General features: G+C 41.9%; 3 protein-coding genes across 3 annotated transcripts; 2 read left to right on the forward strand and 1 right to left on the reverse strand.

Annotated features, from left to right (window-relative positions):
- Positions 1-1,946: 1,946 nt before the first annotated feature.
- On the reverse strand, positions 1,947-8,610 carry alg2 (ALG2 alpha-1,3/1,6-mannosyltransferase). Its single transcript, XM_061081533.1, has 5 exons — positions 8,528-8,610; positions 7,460-7,631; positions 7,207-7,344; positions 6,033-6,200; positions 1,947-5,208 (listed from the first exon to the last, which is right to left on the reverse strand). Exons 2-5 carry the CDS (start codon positions 7,628-7,630, stop codon positions 4,426-4,428), a joined length of 1,260 nt encoding a protein of 419 aa, XP_060937516.1. The 5' UTR covers position 7,631; positions 8,528-8,610; the 3' UTR covers positions 1,947-4,425.
- Positions 2,080-3,438, forward strand: LOC133014545 (phospholipase A and acyltransferase 4-like). Its single transcript, XM_061081812.1, has 4 exons — positions 2,080-2,106; positions 2,469-2,607; positions 2,775-3,076; positions 3,346-3,438. The coding sequence occupies exons 1-4, from the start codon at positions 2,080-2,082 to the stop codon at positions 3,433-3,435; spliced, it is 558 nt and encodes a 185-aa protein (XP_060937795.1). The 3' UTR covers positions 3,436-3,438.
- Positions 8,611-8,951: 341 nt separating the features above from the next.
- sec61b (SEC61 translocon subunit beta) lies at positions 8,952-12,505 on the forward strand. Its single transcript, XM_061080953.1, has 4 exons — positions 8,952-9,088; positions 9,598-9,695; positions 10,755-10,859; positions 11,984-12,505. The coding sequence occupies exons 1-4, from the start codon at positions 9,086-9,088 to the stop codon at positions 12,069-12,071; spliced, it is 294 nt and encodes a 97-aa protein (XP_060936936.1). The 5' UTR covers positions 8,952-9,085; the 3' UTR covers positions 12,072-12,505.
- Positions 12,506-20,670: the final 8,165 nt, after the last annotated feature.

A 20,670-nucleotide genomic window follows, 5' to 3' on the forward strand; every position in this document is an offset into this window, starting at 1 on the left:
ATACATTTAAACCAGTATAAAAAAAGACTATAACACCATCCATTTCTTGTGTTTACATTTCATGTACATTTCTGTTTTCAGGGCAATGAGTCCATGACCTGGTTACCGTTACAGCAGAGTTCAGATTGATGTATTAACGCCGTGTTCCTCTCATCATCAGCTCCATTTAGCCCATGATTAACTCCCAATCACAAGTAGTGATTAAAAGTGCGAGTAAAAATATTCCATACATATTTAATATTCCACTAACAAGGGAACCAGCTCCCAAACTGCCAACAAAATAGATATACACCCATAACACACACACACACACACACACACTCCCACATACATCTCCGCTCTCCTCGCCTGAAAACACACACCTAAACATTCCAAGGCTATCTCCCCCCACACCCCTGTGCTGGCTACGTGGAATTAGAAAACCAACCCTGCGGTCTCATTAATTAATTAAACACCATGTGCCAGTGGCACCTGGGTACCGGTTATCACTGCCACTCAGACACACCGTGATCTCAATAACCACCACACCACAGGGCACGGAGAGGGAGAGAGAGGGTGGAGGGTGGAGGGGCTGGAAGGAGACACAACTTTGAGGTAAAGAGAGAAGAGACTTCACACATCATCCGTCTGGGCAGTTAGTAAAGTGGGACACATTCACATGGAGCTAATACTGATGAGTGTTTACTGCTGTGTTTTTGTGTTTGTGCGTCTCTGCCCCCCCTTCACAATTTCCTCGGGGCCTTTTTATCATTTGGCTGAGCAGGGACCCTAAATCACTGCAGGAAAGCCCCCCTCATCATCGACTCTTAATGTGTCTGCATGTGGAACACACACACAAACACACACACACACACAGATCTGCTTTTATTCTTGCTCTGTTAGCATTTTATATTCTTAAAATTTTCTATAAATAAGAAGCGTGGTTAATATCGGAGTTTCCATTCTTTAATCTTACTTTACAGCGTAACACTGTAATGTGTACCATGGATAGGACTTTCATTTTCTTGTCTAATTTGCGTTCAGTGTCATATTTTTAAAATTTATCCGACAGTGTTTCACAAAGGTTTCAAATAAAAAAATAAAAGCTCAGTTATAACTGCCAACCACAAATACCCGTGTAATTCATAATACGAATTAGAAAATTAAACTAACTGGGTTCTTAATTTTAAAACAAAGGCATTTTCCTGGGAAGGAAACAATTAATTTGGCTCAGTTCTACTTCATGAACTGCAATAACTCACTTACATATTGTCTTCAAACATGTTTTATGCAAAAACCTATCAAACAGTTTTATTCTATGTCTTAAGTTGTGTTCAGAGGTTTGTTCCTTACTTTTTTACGGGCAGATTAAGCTGTTTCATAAAAACTACTTTAAAGTAGCTGTCAAGTATTTTACTCTCAATCTTGTGTCGGGATAAATAGATCAGTAATTAATCGATGTCCATTATTGAGTTTGCCGATCGGTAACAGATCAAACAACCAACAACAGAGCAAATGTCACAGCTGTAAATAAACAGAACTGAGATTTTCTAGCCTGAACAGATACTGAATATTAAAAATTCAAAAAAATATCAATAACACATAGATATATAAATTGACAAATCTCTGTGATGTTCCAAACACTAGACCTGACTATCTATTTGAAATCAAACCAAGGCCATCTGCTCTAATTGGACCTATTGGGAGAAATAATTTGAAGCTCTGAAAAACAAGTGGCGTTACTGTCGGTTCCTTTGCATTTCAGCTTTTGGAATTGACTCTGAAGAAATGTCTGAATCAATATGAGATGTGGGAATTGAAAAGTCTGAGCAGGTGAGCTACAGTTTTTAAACAAACTGAGCCAAATGGCAGATAAAAACACATTTCAGAAAACTTGATTTGTCTGAGTGTCAGTTTGAGATAAATAGGTTAAGTATTAATCAGAAACATTCACAGTCAAGGCCATCAGTGACTAATAAAGGCATTTTAATCATTACACAACCTGGCCACAGTGTCCTCACAATCTGAAAATGCACTTGAGTCAGTTTGGTCTTTTGACTTCGGCAGACAGAAACAATAGATGCGCTGGGAAACTGGAACATGTTTTCCAAAAAGACATGGCGACAGGTGAGTGTTAATTAATACATCTAGTCTAATTTATATTATTAGTCCAGTGGTACCTCCCTACATTCCTGAAATGTGTTTATTTATGTGTAATTATGTTATTACAAACATGATATTATATATGCAAGAATATACCTTTATTACATACTGAGTCTATCTATTATAAGACCTATATTAATTATGCAGCTTTGCATTGTTTGCTGAATATTGTCCCCGTCAGAGAGTTCTTCAAAAGACACTAAAATAAAGAGATTTATTTCATTTTCCTGATTGTCATCATTAGTAGCATTTTATTCTCATTTGAATCCAACACGTAAAAAATAAATAAAAAGTGCCTAAAAAACAGTGAACTGCTCTGACGTCAGCCTGTTTCTCTTCAGGTGGATCAGAGTGTGTCCACGGCCGATTTCGGGGACTTGATTGAGTTTGTGAACCCACTGCTGGGTTTGTCTCTTTGGGGGGTTTACGTTGGTGAAGGCTGGGTTATCCATTTTGGAGTGGGAGGTAAGAAATTCAAATGTGACATTGTTTTTAAACTGTTATTTCTTCAGTAGATATTTTCTATGCCATTCACTCCAATTAAATTAACTTTTTTTTTAAATGGTATTCTGCCAACTTAAAAACACCAGGTTTATAAACCGACGGTCCTCCTTTTCATTTTTCCCTTCAAGACGAGAACATGACACAAAAAGCCTGCCGCAGCTTCCTTCAGCAGATGGTTTCAAAGTCGAGCGCTGACCGTGTTCTGAAGAAGACCAGAGTCTGCACGCAGCGCGTTGCAGATATCAAACTGCCTCCAGGAACTCGAATCAGCGTCAACAACAACAAACACAACCTGGTTCCGTCAACACAGGAGATGATGAGGCATCGCTCTGACACTTTTCTGCTGCAGGAGTTCAAATACGACCTGATGAACTTCAACAGTGAGCATTTCGCCACATTCCTCCGGTACGGCCACGCTGTGTGCAACCAGGTGAGTTCAGTGACGTGGAAATATTACTTTTGCAACCAGTCAAACTGGAATTCTTTGAAGAGCTGCAATGATTAAAAGACTTAAAAAAAAACTAAATCAAATGTTATAACGGTGTAACTCTTTGGTTAACTGATTAATCATCACTGTATTTTTTCAATTAAAAATAAACGGACATTTGACAGTTCCAGTTTTTCAAATCTGAGAATTTTCTGTATTTCATGAAAATAATCATTGGGTGCATCCTAATTTAATTATTTTTACTTTTTTAGATTCCCTTTAAGACCAAGAATGAGGCGCATGTGGACACAACTCAAACTCTGCAAATGATAATGCAGCAAAGGATGGAGACAAAAACTTGAGATATGTGCATCTGCCGCATCAACTTTGTTCATGAGCCAAATAAAATTTTTTAAATCCTTCACTGCTACTTTGAGAATGTTTCATTGAACAGCCAGAGGAACAAATGAATCTGTGCGCTGCATTAACAATGTTTCTGTCTCTATGCTCGACCGCAAAATCCTTAGCAAACTCTATTGAAGGCCAAAAAAACTTACCAACAAAGCAAAGCCCATAAAAGTCACAAAACTATTTGTCCTCTTGTTTATTAAGACTTCAGGAATGTCAATAAGAGCATTTCTATACAGTAGGAGGGCTGAGGAGGCCAGCGCGCAGACACAATGACCTTCTGCTATTCTCCTTGTTGATAATGACCCAGACACAGGCACACCGCCCATCAGCCAGACCTCTAATAAAGCCAGACACACTCTGTCATTTTCTAATAACATCCACACTGCAGCAGGAGTCATGGACAGGCCAGCATCTAGTGAATGCAAGAGGGGAACTAGGCTCTGGGTGGACAGGAAGTAGCGGAAAGCATCCTGTTTATCGATCTGGGACTGTGTGCTGCCTGATGGCACATTGCTGTAACTGCATTCCTCTTCTTCATCAGCATCCCCCAAACACACAAAGACAAAGGCTACTGTAGAAAGGCAAGAAACAACATACACAGTGCAAAAACATTTCAGTCTAACAATCAATCCTCTTGGTACACTCATTTGCTAGGCTCTTGGTTGCCACGCGGCTACACATACACAGTTATACTCACACACACACACACGTAAACACACTTTCAGGGGTGGTATTTTTCCAGAGATACGGTTGGTAAACCTTGTTACTCTTTTCTTAATTAGTATAGAGATTCCATCCTTCTTTCCCTCGCAGCAACCCCTCCAAGGGAATGCTGATTAATTGTCCTCTAATACCCCCTCACCTCCCTGCACATATACACATACATTCTCTGTTAGAAAACATCCGTTTCAACTCAGACGACTCCTGTGGTCCGAGGTGCACTATAGCGCTGGTTCTCTCCTGCGTCTCCTCCGACCTTCACCTCCCTGGCTCAGCCTGAGAATGTACCCATACAGCTGGTCAGAGAAGGCCTGCAGAGAGAACTTATCTTGCACCCTCCTCCTCCCAGCTTGTCCCATGGCCCTGCGGAGCTGCGGCTCCCTGACGAGCTTCTCCATGGCCTGAGAGAAGGCTTCGGCGGTGGGCTCGCACAAGAAGCCCGTCTCCCCGTCTGCCACACTCTCCAGGGGACCCCCAGAGTTCACGGCGATAACAGGGCAGCAGCAGTACATGGCCTCCACGGGCACGATCCCAAAATGCTCTCTGCTCGGCGTGTAGAGCACGGCGGCGCTGCCCCGGAGCAGTGCCACCTTCAGGGAATCAGAGGGGGAACGCAGGAAAGTGACACAGTCCTTTAAGTGGAGCTGCTCTGCCAGCTCTTTCAGCTCAGTGTAATGTTGAACATTCTCAGTAACTCGCTCATCGTAGCCGCCCGCGACCACCAGGTGAACGGTTGCTCTCTGGCTTGGAGCGAGGCTGCTCCACAGGAAGGCCAGAGCCTCCAGAGCCAGGCCTAGATTCTTCTTTCTCTCGTATCTGTTCAGAGAGAGGAACAGGCAGGTGGTGGCCGCGGGGAACAGCCCCTCCAGGCCCTGTACTTCATCGGAGGGCAGGTCAAAGGTACGTGTGTTGAGGGAAGGATAGAGGATGTCTGGCTGGACGTTGCTCAGACTACGAAAGGTCTCTCTGAAGATGCCTGCAGTGAACTTGCTGTTTACCAGAATCTAAGAGAAAATACAGAGAGATTAGTTCATAAGGATTGCACATATATCACAGGTCTCCCTATAAGTTGGATAGCAGCCTGAGGTCTGTGATTGGCTGTAAGTCTAGACTCAAATTGAAATGTCATTTAATTTCTATCAGGGCCATGATTTTTTAAACAGCCTGCCTGTGGAGATCAAGCTGTATCAAACTTTAAATAATCACCTTGATGTATTCAATAGTACATCTTGTAATTTTATACAAGAGTGCAGGGAAGTCAGGGAAGTAATTCTGAGAAGATCAAATATTGTCTTTTTTAAAATAATTTGTGTGTATTTCTGGCCAATTAATCAAAAGTGTGTATGAACTGCAGCAACCAGAGTTAATAAAGTTAGACAAAAATCAAAGACATAATTTTGAAACAATCAAACAGTCAAACCAAAGTCGATTTTTTTTCCCAGAAGGCAATTTGCTTTTGAAATATTTTGTATATTGATTATATATTGATGGTTATCTTCACTGTATTGCCTGATCCATGACATGTCCAGAAATATATATAAAAATATATACAGTTCATTAAATACACATCCTGCTACAGTCAAAAATCAGAGATCAAATTTCAAACAAATTTGAAAAAACAGTCTTATTCTTATATTTTTAACCTGTTCTAATGTTTTGATATATTGTATTTGTTTGCTTTTGCTTAACTGCTTGATAAACATTCCTTATCACCTTTTTAAAAGAGGATTTTCATGCATCTGAATGATATTTAAAACAGTCTTGTCCTGTAACCACACCCTCACATTGTCTTGTATGAGCCTGCCTCCCAACCTCAGCCATTACGTACCATGTCAGCCATTCCCGTGGTGCGTTCCTCCAGCCAGTCGATGGGAGCCCGGTAAAGCTTCTTTAGAAATGACCTCCTCGGGGTCAGCAGCAGGTCGGGGAAGTGACAGTAAAACAAAACCTTCTTCCTGTGACGGGAAAGTCTCAACACTGGGATGCACACCGACACCTGAGGTGGAATGAAAGTTGATAATATCAAAAATAGTGTTTTCCCAGAAATTAATTTTGTTTTGTCTCCATATTTAGAAAACAACATTATTGTTGTATTCAGTAATTTTTTGAATACAACTATAATGTAATTTACTACATATGGAGACAGAAGAGAAATACAAATGTAAAATGATTGCTTAACATTTTTTATCTAGTATATTGTCAATGACAAAATACACAATGTAAACGCTAAACAACACAAGAGAGAATTTTTTTTTTTTTTTATGAACAGACTTAACATAACTCACCAAAGAACAGACAAAAACAGACAAAAAACAATAAACACAAAAACCAACACAACACTTAAAATCCCTATTCGCGTGACATGTTTTGGCTAATTTGACCTTCTTAGAGAGTGATGGCTATCCAGCCGATCTGTATACAATAGGTTGTCTTTGTATTTACTGTATGTTTAAGAGGGTGGTGCCTTTAGGTATTTGATGTAAAATGCTTAACATATATATCTCCAGTATATTGTCAATAACAAAATACACAATGTAAAAGCTAAACAATACAAGAGAGAATTTTTTTTTTTTTTATGAACAGACTTAACATAACTCCCCAAAGAACAGACAAAAACAGACAAAAACAATAAACACAAAAACCAACACAACACTTAAAATCCCTATTTGCGTGACGTGTTTTGGCTAATTTTACCTTCTTAGAGAGTGATGGCTATCTAGCCGATCTGTATACAATAGGTTGTCTTTGTATTTACTGTGTGTTTAAGAGGGTGGTGCCTTTAGGTGTTTTATGTTAAATCCAAAACAGTTAAAAAAAACAAGCAAGGGAGTGTCCACTTCAGGACAGGGTGTAGTAAGAAGGCGAGACACTAAGAGACAGACCCGGGTGCAACACAAAGGAAGCTCCTGTCTGAGCAGCAGAGTCAGTTGGGAGAGAAGTGTCAGAAGAACTCAATAAGTGAAAATCAAACACATAGATAGATGCTGTTTGTCTAAACTCACCTGATCACAGAAGATGACATCATACTCCACCCCACTGAGGAAGACCAGGTAGAAGGCTACATAGATCATCCTCAGGTAGGCACATAGGGCATGGAGGTAACCAAACACACTGGTGGGAAGCCAGTCACCCACACACACCTGTTAGAGGAGGAGCAGAAACAAGGAAATCATAGGCAACCGTTTCTGTGTTTTATATTTGCCATTGTTGTGAATCTTTGAGGGAGACGATTAGGCAGCAGGCGTGTTTACGCACCACAGGCAGGTCCCGGTCCAGGGTTTCAGAGAAGCAGTGTGTTGGATCATAATGGGCCGTCCAGATCTGAACTCTACATCCTTTAGTCTTCAGGGCGACAGCTGCATCCACCACCAGTCGCTCTGCTCCCCCGATACCCAGGTCGGGATGGAGGAACACAACCCGCACCATCCTGCACAACGGATCAAATCAATACATTATCCAAAAAATACTATGCTGGTTGAGGGACAAGGTTTGAAATTCATGTGGAGTGACAGATAAGCAGATATGAGAATCAGCAGGAGGCGCAGTGTGATTAATTAAATAAAAACGTATAGCGCTGTTGGTACTTAAAGGTTCACAGTGTGAAATTTAGGTGACAAACTGAATATTAAATAATCTCAGTGATGATTTCACTAGTGTGTTTTATTTAAATTGTATAAATTGTTTTCTTTACTCTAGAGTGAGCCCTTTAAATTTAAATACTTTATATTTACATCAGGAGCGGGTCATGTTTTTAACGGTAGCCCAGACTGGACACACATAACACCCTTGGTGTTTTATGACAGTTGAAGGCTACCACAGGTTCGCTCTCATGTTTGGAGAGGGGGGTCTTCCGCTGACACATGACACTTCACCACTAACTTCTACACATTGATGCACCAAGAGACATGTGAAGACAGACAACTTTCTGAGCTGCACTGATGGAAAACTTAGAGATGGAGAGATTTTGCGTATTTTCTGTAACTTTTACATTTGACAACACTTCACGTCAGGGCTGTTAATGAGATAGTAAACATCCATCTACTGTCTGCTAACCCCGTGACCAACATCTCCCATAGAACTGTGCCACGCACCACCCAGAGGAGAAGCTCTGGCACTGAACTACAGGTCAATACACACATGAGACTTTAGATTAGGTTTGATCATATGTAACACACGTATCTTTGCACATAGATAAGATCATGGATAGCAACTAGCCTGTAGCTAATGGAAGTATAACAGCTTTTAGATGAACAACTTGCTGGACAGTTGACTTGACTAATTATAAACGACCACAACAACATTACAATATAAACACACGTTTACCTTCGCTTCTACCTTGTCCAAGCTTCGAAACTGTGCTGACGTTTATCTACTGCTCGCAGCAGTCACTACTACCGGCTTGAAACTGTGTCGGTCAGGCGCCATGTTGGATCAAATCAGCCCTTGAGTTCAGGCTACCTGTGCTTCCCGTTAGAACCACAATGGCGTCCTTTTCCTCGACTTAACGGGGACACGTCTCCTTTAAAGTCAGAGCGGGTCACTCGTTTGCCTTTGAATTAAAGTCAAAGTAAATGTCTATATTTAATAAAAAATGATAAATATATTTCTTTAAAGTCAATTTAGTGGCCTTCTCATGAAGAAACGCCCTGAAGTCATTGTCTGTATCTTTATTTTTCGTGTTGGAAGCGGTCAGCCCGCTCAGGCTTCTGTTCGGTCAGCCCCGCTGGTCCCGTGTTTCGCAGTCGTGTCCTTTTCTGACGATCGTCATCGCTGTGGACTCTCTTCTTAAGTTTTCACCCGTCAACTCTCAGACTGCGGCTCAACTGACCTGGACATCGGCTGGAAGAAGGACTCGGAACTCATCTTCATCACTAAATCAAAATGGTACGACTCTCGCCTCACATCAGACTATCACCTCCGTCACAGCTCAACTGTTTCCCCGCAGTCATTCGGACCCGAAACAGCGTTTTGCTACCCGTTAGCTTGATAGCTAACGTTAGCTCAACAATTGTAGACGTGGCTAATTCCCCTACATCTTAAACAGTCACAACACACACATGTTCCTCTAGTGCAGCTCTCAGTTTACCACCGTAACATGTGTGTGTGTGTGTGATCACATGTGGTGGGGACTGTGAGTTAACTCCAGATGATGAAACCAAGGAATAGTGTGGACTCTCAGTCAGGGCCCTTTGCTATCAGTCTCTAACATGATATATTGTACAGTTGTCAATCAAATGTGAATTAGATATCCATGAGCCATTAAAGTGTCTTTAAGCTACAGGTTCGATTTCACATTCTGTGTTTACATGTGTGTGTTAGTGCCAGATATCTGGTGTAACTGAGTTGTATCTGATTCATGTGATTTATAAATCTGGTGATTCTCTCTCCTGCAGCCTGGACCAGCAGTAAGTGCAACCAATGTGGGGGCTTCGAGCCGCTCCCCCAGCAAGACGGTGGCCCCCCGCGCCGCAGGCTCCACAGTCCGACAGAGGTATAAACACACGTACACTTATTATCTGACCTCCACACTTATGCCTGTTAACGCTGCAGTCATCCACACACACACAGATATGCAGTGGGTAAACTTTCCACCACACAAATGTATGACAAATTAATCAAAAATAGTTCCTCACAGTCCATGAGAGGTCTACAGATGGTCAGAGAAATCTGTAAAGTGTCTGAATCTGACCATATTTCCTATGATCCATATATGCTCCGGTGGAGGGTTTTGGACATATCAGCCACCACTGTTCTTCAAGCATCACAATCACCTAGGGAATCTATTATTTCAGTAGAGTTCTTAGAGACACCTATAGCTGCTTTGCACTTATACTTTCTTCTTTTGTAACCCTCATATAACTGTGTATTACACCTCACTGACCGTCACTGTACAGTTAACGCTATTAATGGCCACTTCACGTCAAACATTGATGCATCACTTGTGTCTAGGCCTGAAAACACTCTCCATAATTATTTTCCACCCTGCTGATGTCATCGTACTGTAAAGAGTGATTGATACATTTCAGATAGTACGGCTGCCCTCTGTAGATTGGAGCAGCAGATAGATGTTGTGCTGCGGGACTTAATCAGTGTGTAATCAGGGGCTCAATGTTAACCTCCCTCATTATTTCCCTCTACAATCACCATCTTCATTACCTCATTAACCTCAGTTTAATCTCATCACAGAGTGGAGTACCCATGAATCACCCCAATATTTCATCACTAACTACTGTAGTTGGAGTGAGTCTCTGAATACAGTTCAAATGGCAAACAGGTTGTTTTTTTCTAAATGACTCGCTCAGAATGAATGGTCTCGTGATTCCTATTAGTTTCTCTAGAGGATTGATTTTAAAAGAGTAAAAAAAGAGGAGGAATTTTAAGATGTTTTGGCTTCTAGTCTTATTGTCTTGTTATTATTTCATAAGGAAATATAAAATGTATTGTCCTTTGAAGCCCTTAATATTTATTTTATCGATGTCTGTGTTACCATGGTTACTTTACTGCATCAACATATTGTTGACGTGTTGTGTTATATCTGTCTGTTCAATAGGAAAGCTACCAGCAGTGGTGCACGCAGCGGTGCCAGGACCACAGGATCGGCAGGCACTGGTGGCATGTGGCGCTTCTACACAGAAGACTCACCCGGCCTCAAAGTGTAAGTGCAGTTGATAAAAATGGTTGCTGGTACACACACACACACACACACACACACACACACACACACACACACACACACACACACATAGACTTCACAACTTTCACATGCAAAAATTTAGCCTTTGATATTTTGACACGTTTCCCACCAATATCCTCTCTAATTCTCAGGATGTCTGATACGATACATGCGCCATCATTAATGTTGTTTATGTTCATCCGGTTTAATGGCAGGTAATTGGTAAGACGTGCCGCCGTTGTAAAACAACTCATTTCCGCGCTTTGGATCCGCTTCATTTTAAGTGTGCATCCACATACACGCAATTATGTTTGTGTAGGAAGAGCACATATTCCTCTCGCCCTCATAAACTTTTATTCCGCTGCATCCTCGTCCCGAATATTAGAGAAGGCATCCTGTCTCGTGGCCGGGTTGATCGATGGTGCCGCGGTGGTTATCGAGTGCGTCTCTCCAGCAGTCGAACGAGGGCAGACTCTCCATACAGTGCTGCGTATCGAGTGCATGTTTGTTTCTGCGTTAGACGCCAGCCTCAAAGCTTCATTAAAGGATCCACTCTGAAAGGTCAACTCAATTACAGCCTTCTGACAGGGGACAGGATTGGGCGGGGAGGGGGGTGCGGAGGAAATGGTTGGCATGGAAATGCTGCTACTTAGCGATGTGCCCCCTCTACTACCAGCTCCCCACCCCTCCCCCCAGCTCACTCCCACCCTCCTTGAGAGATGAGAGTCCCTCCATGTTTCCCGAAGCTCATCAATAAAATCCGCCACTCCACCGAGACTCTCCCTCTGGTCGGGGGTCACCGCAAATTATGGGATTTTCGGTGTCTTGTGTTTGCTGTGAAAAAGGAGGAAAGTGAGGGTCAAGCTCCCAGATTCTCACATTTGTATAAGTACAGAGGGAAAGCGGAGGGTCGAGGCCTGTTTTCGTGATCCGAGTGTGTGTTTGTGTGTATATATTTATAATGATTCTGGTTGTTCTTTAAAAAGCTGCGTAGTTATTGTTGTCCCCACTTCCAACAGTCGTGCTTTCCCCAAGGGAGAATACAAATGTGCATGTGTGTGTGTTTGTCAATCTGGGTGTTAATCAGTGTCTCTTTGTTGTGACAGTGGCCCGGTGCCAGTGCTGGTGATGAGTCTGCTCTTCATCGCTTCAGTCTTCATGCTGCACATCTGGGGGAAGTACACCCGCTCTTAAACTCCACCTGATGACCTCTGACCCTGCGATTGGCTTCTTAACACATTGGAACTGGACCAAACAAGAAATGAACAACAACTTTACGCCCATAGTTCCCCTCCTCATCATCTTTGCAACACACAGACACACAAAATGGATTAATATGCAACTGTTAGATCTGATGTTGGTAATCACCTTGTTTTTTTGTGTCCACCTGTGTTTTAAACATCTGATCACATAACTGGGGGTAAACATTCTAGCCCGCCTCAACATTCTGACGTCTGTGTGTTTGTGTCTGTGGCTTTCTGTCCAAGCAGCAGCAGATCTGCTGCATGAAGGTTCATGGCCGTGCTCAAAGACACTACTCTGTTCAGGCCCACAGCAAACATTTCTCTTGATAGCCTGACTTGAATTTTTGTTAACCTGCATTTGTACAATAAAAAAAGGAAAACAAATCTGTGTGTCTAAATTTGACTTTTCTGTGAACCTTGATTTAACATTAAGTCGAGTGTTGTCTTTAGAGAAAAAACTTTTCTTGGAAAATTCTTGAAAAGTTCTTCAGTTGCAGGTGAGGCAGTGATCTTGCTTTAAACTTTCAGTGAACTATTGTGCTATTTCCAAAGGGCACTTCCACTTAGGATGAACCCTAAATTGCCCCTGAAGCCCCGGCTGACATTGTATAAATGGTGTGTGATAGAAAAAGCACTGGATATTGAAGCTCTGTGAATGGGTGAATTTGAATCGTACTAAAAACGTTAAGTCGGTAAGGAGAAGCATTTACCAGTCCATTTACCATTTGCAACCTTTTGTTTAAACAAAATTTGCATAGAACATGTCACTGCTTCAAGACGCATCAGGAATTTTGGAGAGTTGAATTTCAGAATCATCAACTGCTCAGACAGTCGCTTTAAACAAACTACTTGCAAGTCATCTCACTGAAGATCTTGGCAGGGCCTCACTTATTTATCCCATCAATCTTGTTCATTTGTTCAACCTAAACTGGCACCGACTTGTATACCCGTGTAATCTACCTTAATTGTCATACTAAACATGTCATCCTAGTGCTCTGCCTGTCTGCCTTTACACGACTACACATCTCACAAACTTTACAGGCAGGAAAGCCCAGACTTGTCTCTGAACCTGCTGCTTTTTAAGTGAAGAATGACTGGATGAGAGTTTTAACCTCCCAGTAAACCTGCTTCAATGGAGGTTCAAAGACAGTGGTCTCCAGTACTGTACGCTCCAGAGTATGACAATCAAAGACCAGTTAAATTAGTCTTTGAAAAGTAGTAACGTAAGTCTCCATAATGCCTGAGGACGAAGAGGAAGGAAGACATGCTAGTGTCTGATTGCGTGACAAGTTTAAATGTCAAGTATATTATCTTTTTCTCTTATCTAGCCGACGGTCCATGGAAATCTTCAGCCAGAACAATCAGATGATGTTAGAAAGCATGTATGTGCACATATCCAACACACAATAATAATTTTTTAAAATATTCTCTGAAACACATTCCATCAAGACGAAGTTATAGTGCGCTGCTAGAGGAATATTATTCAGAGTTTTCTTGTTAATCTAAAGCGGATTTGAATATTGTGAGTATTTGTGAGTCCTGCTTTCATTATGAGTTTTGCTCTGGTGTCTTTCTTTCTTCTCCTGAGGGGGGCGCTGCAGACTATTCTCTGACCATCACTGGCTGCGCTCAGGATCGGTCTCATGCTCATGTTCCCTGTGGTGATTCCTTACCTAGTCGTATGCTATGGGACTGAACATTTTTCTAAAACCACACTCGCCACCACAACACGATCATGTGATTGAGTTATGTGATAATCGTGTGCTTCTCATCTGGAGAAAATTATTTATTGACGAAAAACACTAGAGATAATAGAGCTGAGCAGAACAAAATCAAGGGATGACAAAAAGCTTTAAACGTTCACTTCAAGTTAAAATGTGTGTTGACTTTAGAAGAACAATTCAAAACATGATGTTCTGTGTAGTGACGGCTGCTGAGAGCTGGATGTTGTGGAGTTATAGAGGCAGGTCAGGCCCAACCTGCATCACCAGGTATCTGTTTTGAATAGGAAACCACCAGCAGGCACGGAGTGTGAGTGTGTGTGTGTGCGTGTGTGTGTGTGTGTGTGTGTGTGTGTGTGTGTGTGTGTGTGTGTGTGTGTGTGTGTGTGTGTGTGTGTGTGTGTGCGTGCGTGCGTGCGTGCGTACATGAGAGAGCAAGAGGAAGATCTTGTGCGTTAAACATAGCATTCAGATCTTGTTCATTAATTTATTCTGTTGCTATGGCTCTGCTTTCCCACTGGCTTCCAGTGTTCGTGGCAGACTCAGGCGCTACTGCCACATCACTCTCCCTCTTGTCCCTGTCCTACCTACACACACACACACACACACACACACAGACACACACACATACACTCTGAGACCCTCACAAACTTCATGACCCAATTCACGGTGGCACAACACGGCACCGAGCCAGAATAATTCAACATAAGAATTAAATATGAAGGAGCCGTGGCGACACTGTCCCTCAGTGTACAGGAGTCGAACAGGCCCTGGCAGCATGTGGAGCACTGTGATGCACACACACACACACACACACACACACACACACACACACACACACACTGCTGCAACCTGTAGTTCCAAACTCCTCTTGACACCATCCATACAAGTCAATTCAGCGTTTCATCAAGGGCTGGAAAAATAAGTTTGAAATGTTCATGTCCTAATGCTGGGACCAGAGTTCTCAGTCATTGTGTTTTGGGCAGACGGACAGACAGAGGCCTCAATGACACGGTTCAGTTGATCACTTTGAGTTTGACTGGTTTGCATTTGTTTGTTTTCAGATCGGCTACGTGGAAACGTTTGAATTGTCGGTTTCTGTGTCCTTCATGCAGCCCCGAGACGGCCGATGTGAAACTCCTGATTTATAGTTAGTTTTAAAAGTTGCACTTCTTTCTGAAGATGACAGTTTGCAGAAGTGTCAGTCTCTAGAAGCTAAATCAAATTAGTTCATCTGACTTATAAAAGTAAGACCTTTGGATTCTTTCTTTGAAAAGACACAGTAAATTGGGTGTGTTTCCTTTTAACTCTGCATCGGTGACGAAGAGAAAAATGGGCAGAAAAACACAACATGAAAAGGTTATAACATTAAAGAACACAGGAGGAATAGTTCATTTATTCAGCTGCGACTCAACTTCGGAGTTCGTCACGTCAACTAGTTGGTTTGTGAACAGTTCTCAGGAAAACACTGCTCGTCTTTGTTCAAAGTGGAATTTATAAGTGAGTGATTTATTCCCCCTGTAGAGGAGATTATTAGATAAACTGTGTCTGGATACATATTTACTGCTTATATTTTATTATCACCATTAAAGTTATGTTACGAGACAAGCAAAGTCTATGTTTCCTTTGATATTCACATGCAAGTTAACGTTTGTCTGGTGGGAAGAAAAAGACAGGAGTGAGAGAGACAAGAGGAGAGAGAGCAAGAAGAGAAGAACTTCCTCTGTCTCTTTTTCACCATATCCGGTTAACAAACCACTTACTTTTAGAAGGGATGGCCCCTCACTTAGAGAGAGGTGAGCAAACACACACACACACACACGCACTCACACACACACACTCACACACACACACACACACACACACACACACACACACACACACACACACACACACACACACACACATACACCACACGTACACTTTGTAAATAGGTCACATGTATTCTGTTCTATATGACACATGTTGCTCTGTGGTTTATCATGGAAAGTCAGTCTCTCTCTCTCTCTCTCTCTCTCTCTCTCTCTCTCTCTCTCTCTCTCTCTCTCTCTCTCTGTGAATGGCATTGTCACTCACTCCTGCATCCACCACACTCGTGTTTATGCCTGCAGCCACCAGGATATCAGGTGCAGCAGAGGGCCTGTGATCTGAAACTCTTATTTTTTCTGTCAAAGAATTCTCCGGCCTCAGACGAGTGTGTCTGGCAGCCAGTCTTGCATGCACGAATGTCGAGTATGTGTGTGTGTGTGTGTTTGAACAGATCACATGGTCGGTAAAGCGTGGAATGAATGGACAGACGAGCTGAATCGATCCTCGCTCACTGACCAAGTGCATCCCGAGGGATGTCCCGAAAAGTAAGAGCTGGTGGAACAGCCAACTTTGACCAGATCTGTAATGTGAAATGGTATAATTCCTGTGACCCAGCCAATCAGTTTATTCATGTATGTATTCCAGTATTGCTCACGTATAATAAGTATTGGTAATAGTCAAATAAGTGTTCTGCTCCTTTCTTTTAGTAAAAGTAGCAATAAAACAGTAGACTACCAGAATGGCACTCAGTAGAGCACCAAGGCCCAATAGTCGCTTTAGATAAACACGCTGCACCAATTTTCAAACACTCATAGATATTAAATACGCCTGATTTGTTTCATGAAAATGTATTAATTATTACCGGGGAAAACTGTGAACATGTTGAAAAACTTGAACAAACCTGATGTACTGACTCACACAAACATGCCCTCCTTCCACTAAGTTTTGGGGGAATCCTGTCAGTTGATTTTGTGAAAACCGTGTTGACAAATAGTTTGACGGAATATTCAGTAATTTAGAAGAGAATGTAGATATAGGATTTTTACATAACAATATGTTTTATTTCCTTTATTTTGAAATGTACATATATTTCTGAAATTACATGATGATGTAAACTACTTTAATATGTGACTTTTATATTGATAGAAGAGCCTGAAGATTCTACCAAAGTAAAGTAATTAAATACATTGAGTTCCTCGTCTGAGGTATAGCAAGTTATTGCTTTCCATCTTTATATCTGTGTTTACATGCACGTGCATGTTGATCATAAGACCAGAGATCAGGCAGTGATTAGTCAGTGTCTTGGCAGGCGAGTGGTGTGTCCTTCTTCAAGTCCAGCGATCAGGAGCTCCAGCTGCTCTGCTGGGAGGTGAGAGCTTGTTCACTGTAAAATAATCTGACCTCATATTCTGCCATCCAGATCACATGGTCGCTGTCATATGTCCTGTATGTGGGACAGGAGGGTCAGAGGGAGCTGGACAAGACAGATAATTTGTGGGTGAGTGTGTGTGTGTGTGTATGTGTGTGTATGTGTGTGTGTGTGTGTGTGTGTGTGTGTGTGTGTGTGTGTGCCAGCTGGAGGCTCCCTGGTCTTTCTGGGCGTGGATCCTCTTTCAGAGAGAAATAAGAAGCGTAAGAGTCGAAGCCAAAGCTGAGTCTGCATCTATCAGTACCTCATCTCTCTCTCTCTCTCTCTCTCTCTCTCTCTCTCTCTCTCTCTCTCTAATCCTCACCTCGTGCTTTATGCATGAAAGATGAAGAGCGTGAAGCCCATTTACTTAAGAGGTGTAACTGTTAGATGAAATAGAAGTCTGAGTAACAGCTGACATTGTTATTCACTTATATCTCATCAGCCCACTATGTGGCAACAGAGTAATTAAGTACTCAACAGTTAGGAATACAGAGGTTCCAAATCGGACTGTAAAATCTGTAAAAATAGTCTGATATTTAATGTATGTCGATAACAGAACACACACAGTGACACAATGTGGCCATAGTACTATTATCCAAACCTGTATTGTCATTTCTAAGCAATAATACAGAAATACAAGTGGCTCCACTGATGGAGATCTCAGTATCTCTTGACTTCAGCATTTATGCTTTTTATGGGTATTTAAATAGGAAGTGGAAACTCAAGTTGGCCATATAGTTCCTAACAGCCTGTAAAAAACATATTTAAAATGAGAGAGAATAGAATTCAGACTTTGACGTGAAATGATGTTCTCACAAATATATGCAAAGTATTTTAAAAACCTTTTAAGACATTATTAAATCTATTATCAAATCTAACATAGAGTCAAGTTAAATGTATGAAAACAAAAATGAAATAAAGAGAGAAAAGAAAAATGTGCTGATGACTAAATCTGATTAGACACGAAATGTTTCAAAAATAGACAGATCTCGAAGGAGGATGTAGCTCCAACGGTTAATGTTGAAAGCAAAAAATAGTGAAAAAGGAAAGCAAACAAACAGTGAGTTGAAAGAAAGAGATCAGAAAGAAGAGATAGGAAAGAAGAAACTATGAATAACTACAGGTAGATGGAAAGAAGTGGAGACCGTCAGTGGTTGGAGAAAACCAGAAGAAGATTTAGCAGATAACAGAACGGAACAATGTGTGGCGGCTCACGTACAATCCAACCTAAAAGAAACAGTCTTGTTTTTTCATTTGACACGCACTGGGCGAAGGGATCTGTCTAAAAACATTAATTGTGTCAAACCACAGACCAACAGAAACACGAAAGTATGTCAAATAATCTGTAAAAGCCAAACCTCGGCGTGAGTAGACGCCACAGCACGAGCACATGAGGGGATTGGTGACGAGGAGAATCACAGGATGGAGGCCGCGTTGGTCCCAGTGACCTTTTCCCACACACATCCCCTCCCATCAGCGCACATCAGGCCTGGTGATGCCCCCGTGTGACTGCCGCAGGCATGCAGGGCCAACTGGGCTGTGATGTCACAGGTATGTGTCCCCCCTCCTCCCCTCCACCACCACCTCCAAACTCCCCCTCGCTCACTATCACCCTGGCGAAGGAGATCAGACTGGACCCTCAGGGACACGCTGGCCACTGCTGGATTTATATAAAAGGGGGGGGGACGGGGTGGGAGGGTTGAGAGGGGAGGAGGTGGTTAGGGTTTCTAATGCTTTCTAATATTAAAGACACTTGGCCCCGTGTGAGCAAGGGTGTGTGTGTGTGTATTTGTAAGCGTGTTGTCTGAGTGTATTTTTAGGTGAATGTAGTTTCCACTCCTTGTGCAGCTCTGCAGTTCAGCAGCAGCAGAACGAGGTGAGGCAGAGGGAGGGTCACACAGTGCGGGGATCACCTGGCTCTCATAATCAATTCCTCATTACAACTAACTGATGTTGTTGTTGTAGTTTGAAAGACATCGTTGGAATTCTTTCAGTTTATCACCTCTGCCAAGGAGGTTATGTTTTCACCCCAGGCTCTTGGTTGGTTTGTATGAAAACTACAGGACAGATTTCCATGGAACTTAATGAGAGGATATATAAAAGTCAGGAAAGAACCCATTCAATCGTTTCAATATTTACTAAATCCCTTGCAGATTTTTTTAATAATAAGATAAACCCAAATGCATATATTTATAAAATTCTGAAACATATTCATACTTTTCTTGGCTCATTCATTCATGCCATAAACCTAAATACCAAATACCTTCTAAATCGTAGAAAAAAAAACTGTATCTGGGATTAATATATTGGATGAGTAAAGGTAAAATAAGGCCAAACATCATTAAAATATGTTGACAGCTCATTGACGGTGTTTGTGTAATAACTACATTCGCGTGAAATGGGTGTGGCAGAGATGCGAGTTGTTTTATTAATGAATGCCAAATGAGTCACTGGTGCCAACTTATTTAATCTCCCCGTCTCTGTGCACCGTGCCAACCCGCTGGTGGACGACAGGTGTGGCAGCTTTGTGGTTTTTTATTCCACAAGCTTTCCACACACGAGCAGCCGAGCTGATGAATGAGGACGGCCGTCAAATACAATGAGAGCAGCTCCCTCTGACATGTCTGATGGACAGACAAGGAACATGACGCTTTTAATATAAACTAACAAATGTAACCGCTGGCTGCTGAATGAAGTTATGAATGATTTTACGTCATCTCCCACGGCTGCTGCTGAATTCTTCCCCAAAGGCCCCAGAAGAGGAGTCCCAGTGTTTCCTCTTGATTTCAACCGGAAATACATAGTTTGATTTTTTGGTCACTTGGGTGCAGTGGAATCAAGTGTTGCATAAAGTGCTGACATGAGGTGAATCTCTGAGAAAAGAATGTTCCCTGTTAAGAAACATCAGAGAGACAAATAACAATGTGAGTGCGTCCTTCTGGATCATATGAGCATATGAACCTTTTACATTTTATATAATATTTTGATATGTTATAAAAAATAAAAAAAAAATATGGAAGGTTAATGAGTTAAAAGCCAAATCAGTTTATCTTCTCTCTCGACAGTGGCGTATTCATCCTGATTGTGTTTATGGGGCTCATACATGTACCCACACATTAATTTAATCATACACAATCAAATTACCTGTGACCATTTTGAAAACATTTGAAAACATGTTGTTTAGCCGCCTTATCACAGTGTCAGCTTCTATCGTCTCTCCTTATATATTTGCATATAGTGGCTGCCTGATTTGCACATAGGATGTTTCCTTCTGAGGCATGTTCATTCCACAGGGCAAGTTATTGCATGTGTGCGTGTGCATTTGTGCAGCAGGTGAAGCTGCATGATGCAATCTTCCGAGTGCAGGGAGGGAAAGGGTTCCCGGAGCCGTGGACGTCATTTCTCATACAATGCATATTCCCAGCATCAAACACAAAGCGCGGCCCACATAGATCTGCTCGTGGACGAATCTCATGATTTTACAGCGGATGAGTGTGTTTTAAAATATCATAGAGGTCCTTCTATGAGCGTCTCAAGGGTTTCGTGTGAGCCGGGAATCAGATTTCAACCTATGAAGGCAACCGGCAGCTGTCTATCCCGTCGGACAA

This window comes from Limanda limanda, chromosome 11 (assembly GCF_963576545.1).
Source record: "Limanda limanda chromosome 11, fLimLim1.1, whole genome shotgun sequence".
Lineage (NCBI taxonomy): Eukaryota > Metazoa > Chordata > Actinopteri > Pleuronectiformes > Pleuronectidae > Limanda > Limanda limanda.

What these genes read in the sequence shown, in the direction of transcription:
- sec61b (XM_061080953.1), top strand. An exon ending in GGCTCCACAGTCCGACAGAG is followed by an intron (nt 9,696 to 10,754) that starts GTATAAACACAC and finishes TCTGTTCAATAG; the next exon opens with GAAAGCTACCAGCAGTGGTG. An exon ending in GACTCACCCGGCCTCAAAGT is followed by an intron (nt 10,860 to 11,983) that starts GTAAGTGCAGTT and finishes TTGTTGTGACAG; the next exon opens with TGGCCCGGTGCCAGTGCTGG.
- LOC133014545 (XM_061081812.1), top strand. Translation starts at nt 2,080, where the DNA reads ATGTTTTCCAAAAAGACATGGCGACAG. An exon ending in CCAAAAAGACATGGCGACAG is followed by an intron (nt 2,107 to 2,468) that starts GTGAGTGTTAAT and finishes CTCTGACGTCAG; the next exon opens with CCTGTTTCTCTTCAGGTGGA. An exon ending in TATCCATTTTGGAGTGGGAG is followed by an intron (nt 2,608 to 2,774) that starts GTAAGAAATTCA and finishes TTTCCCTTCAAG; the next exon opens with ACGAGAACATGACACAAAAA.
- alg2 (XM_061081533.1), bottom strand. Translation starts at nt 7,630, where the DNA reads ATGGTGCGGGTTGTGTTCCTCCATCCCGACCTGGGTATCGGGGGAGCA. An exon ending in TGGACCGGGACCTGCCTGTG is followed by an intron (nt 7,345 to 7,459) that starts GTGCGTAAACAC and finishes CTCCTCTAACAG; the next exon opens with GTGTGTGTGGGTGACTGGCT. An exon ending in ATGTCATCTTCTGTGATCAG is followed by an intron (nt 6,201 to 7,206) that starts GTGAGTTTAGAC and finishes ATTCCACCTCAG; the next exon opens with GTGTCGGTGTGCATCCCAGT.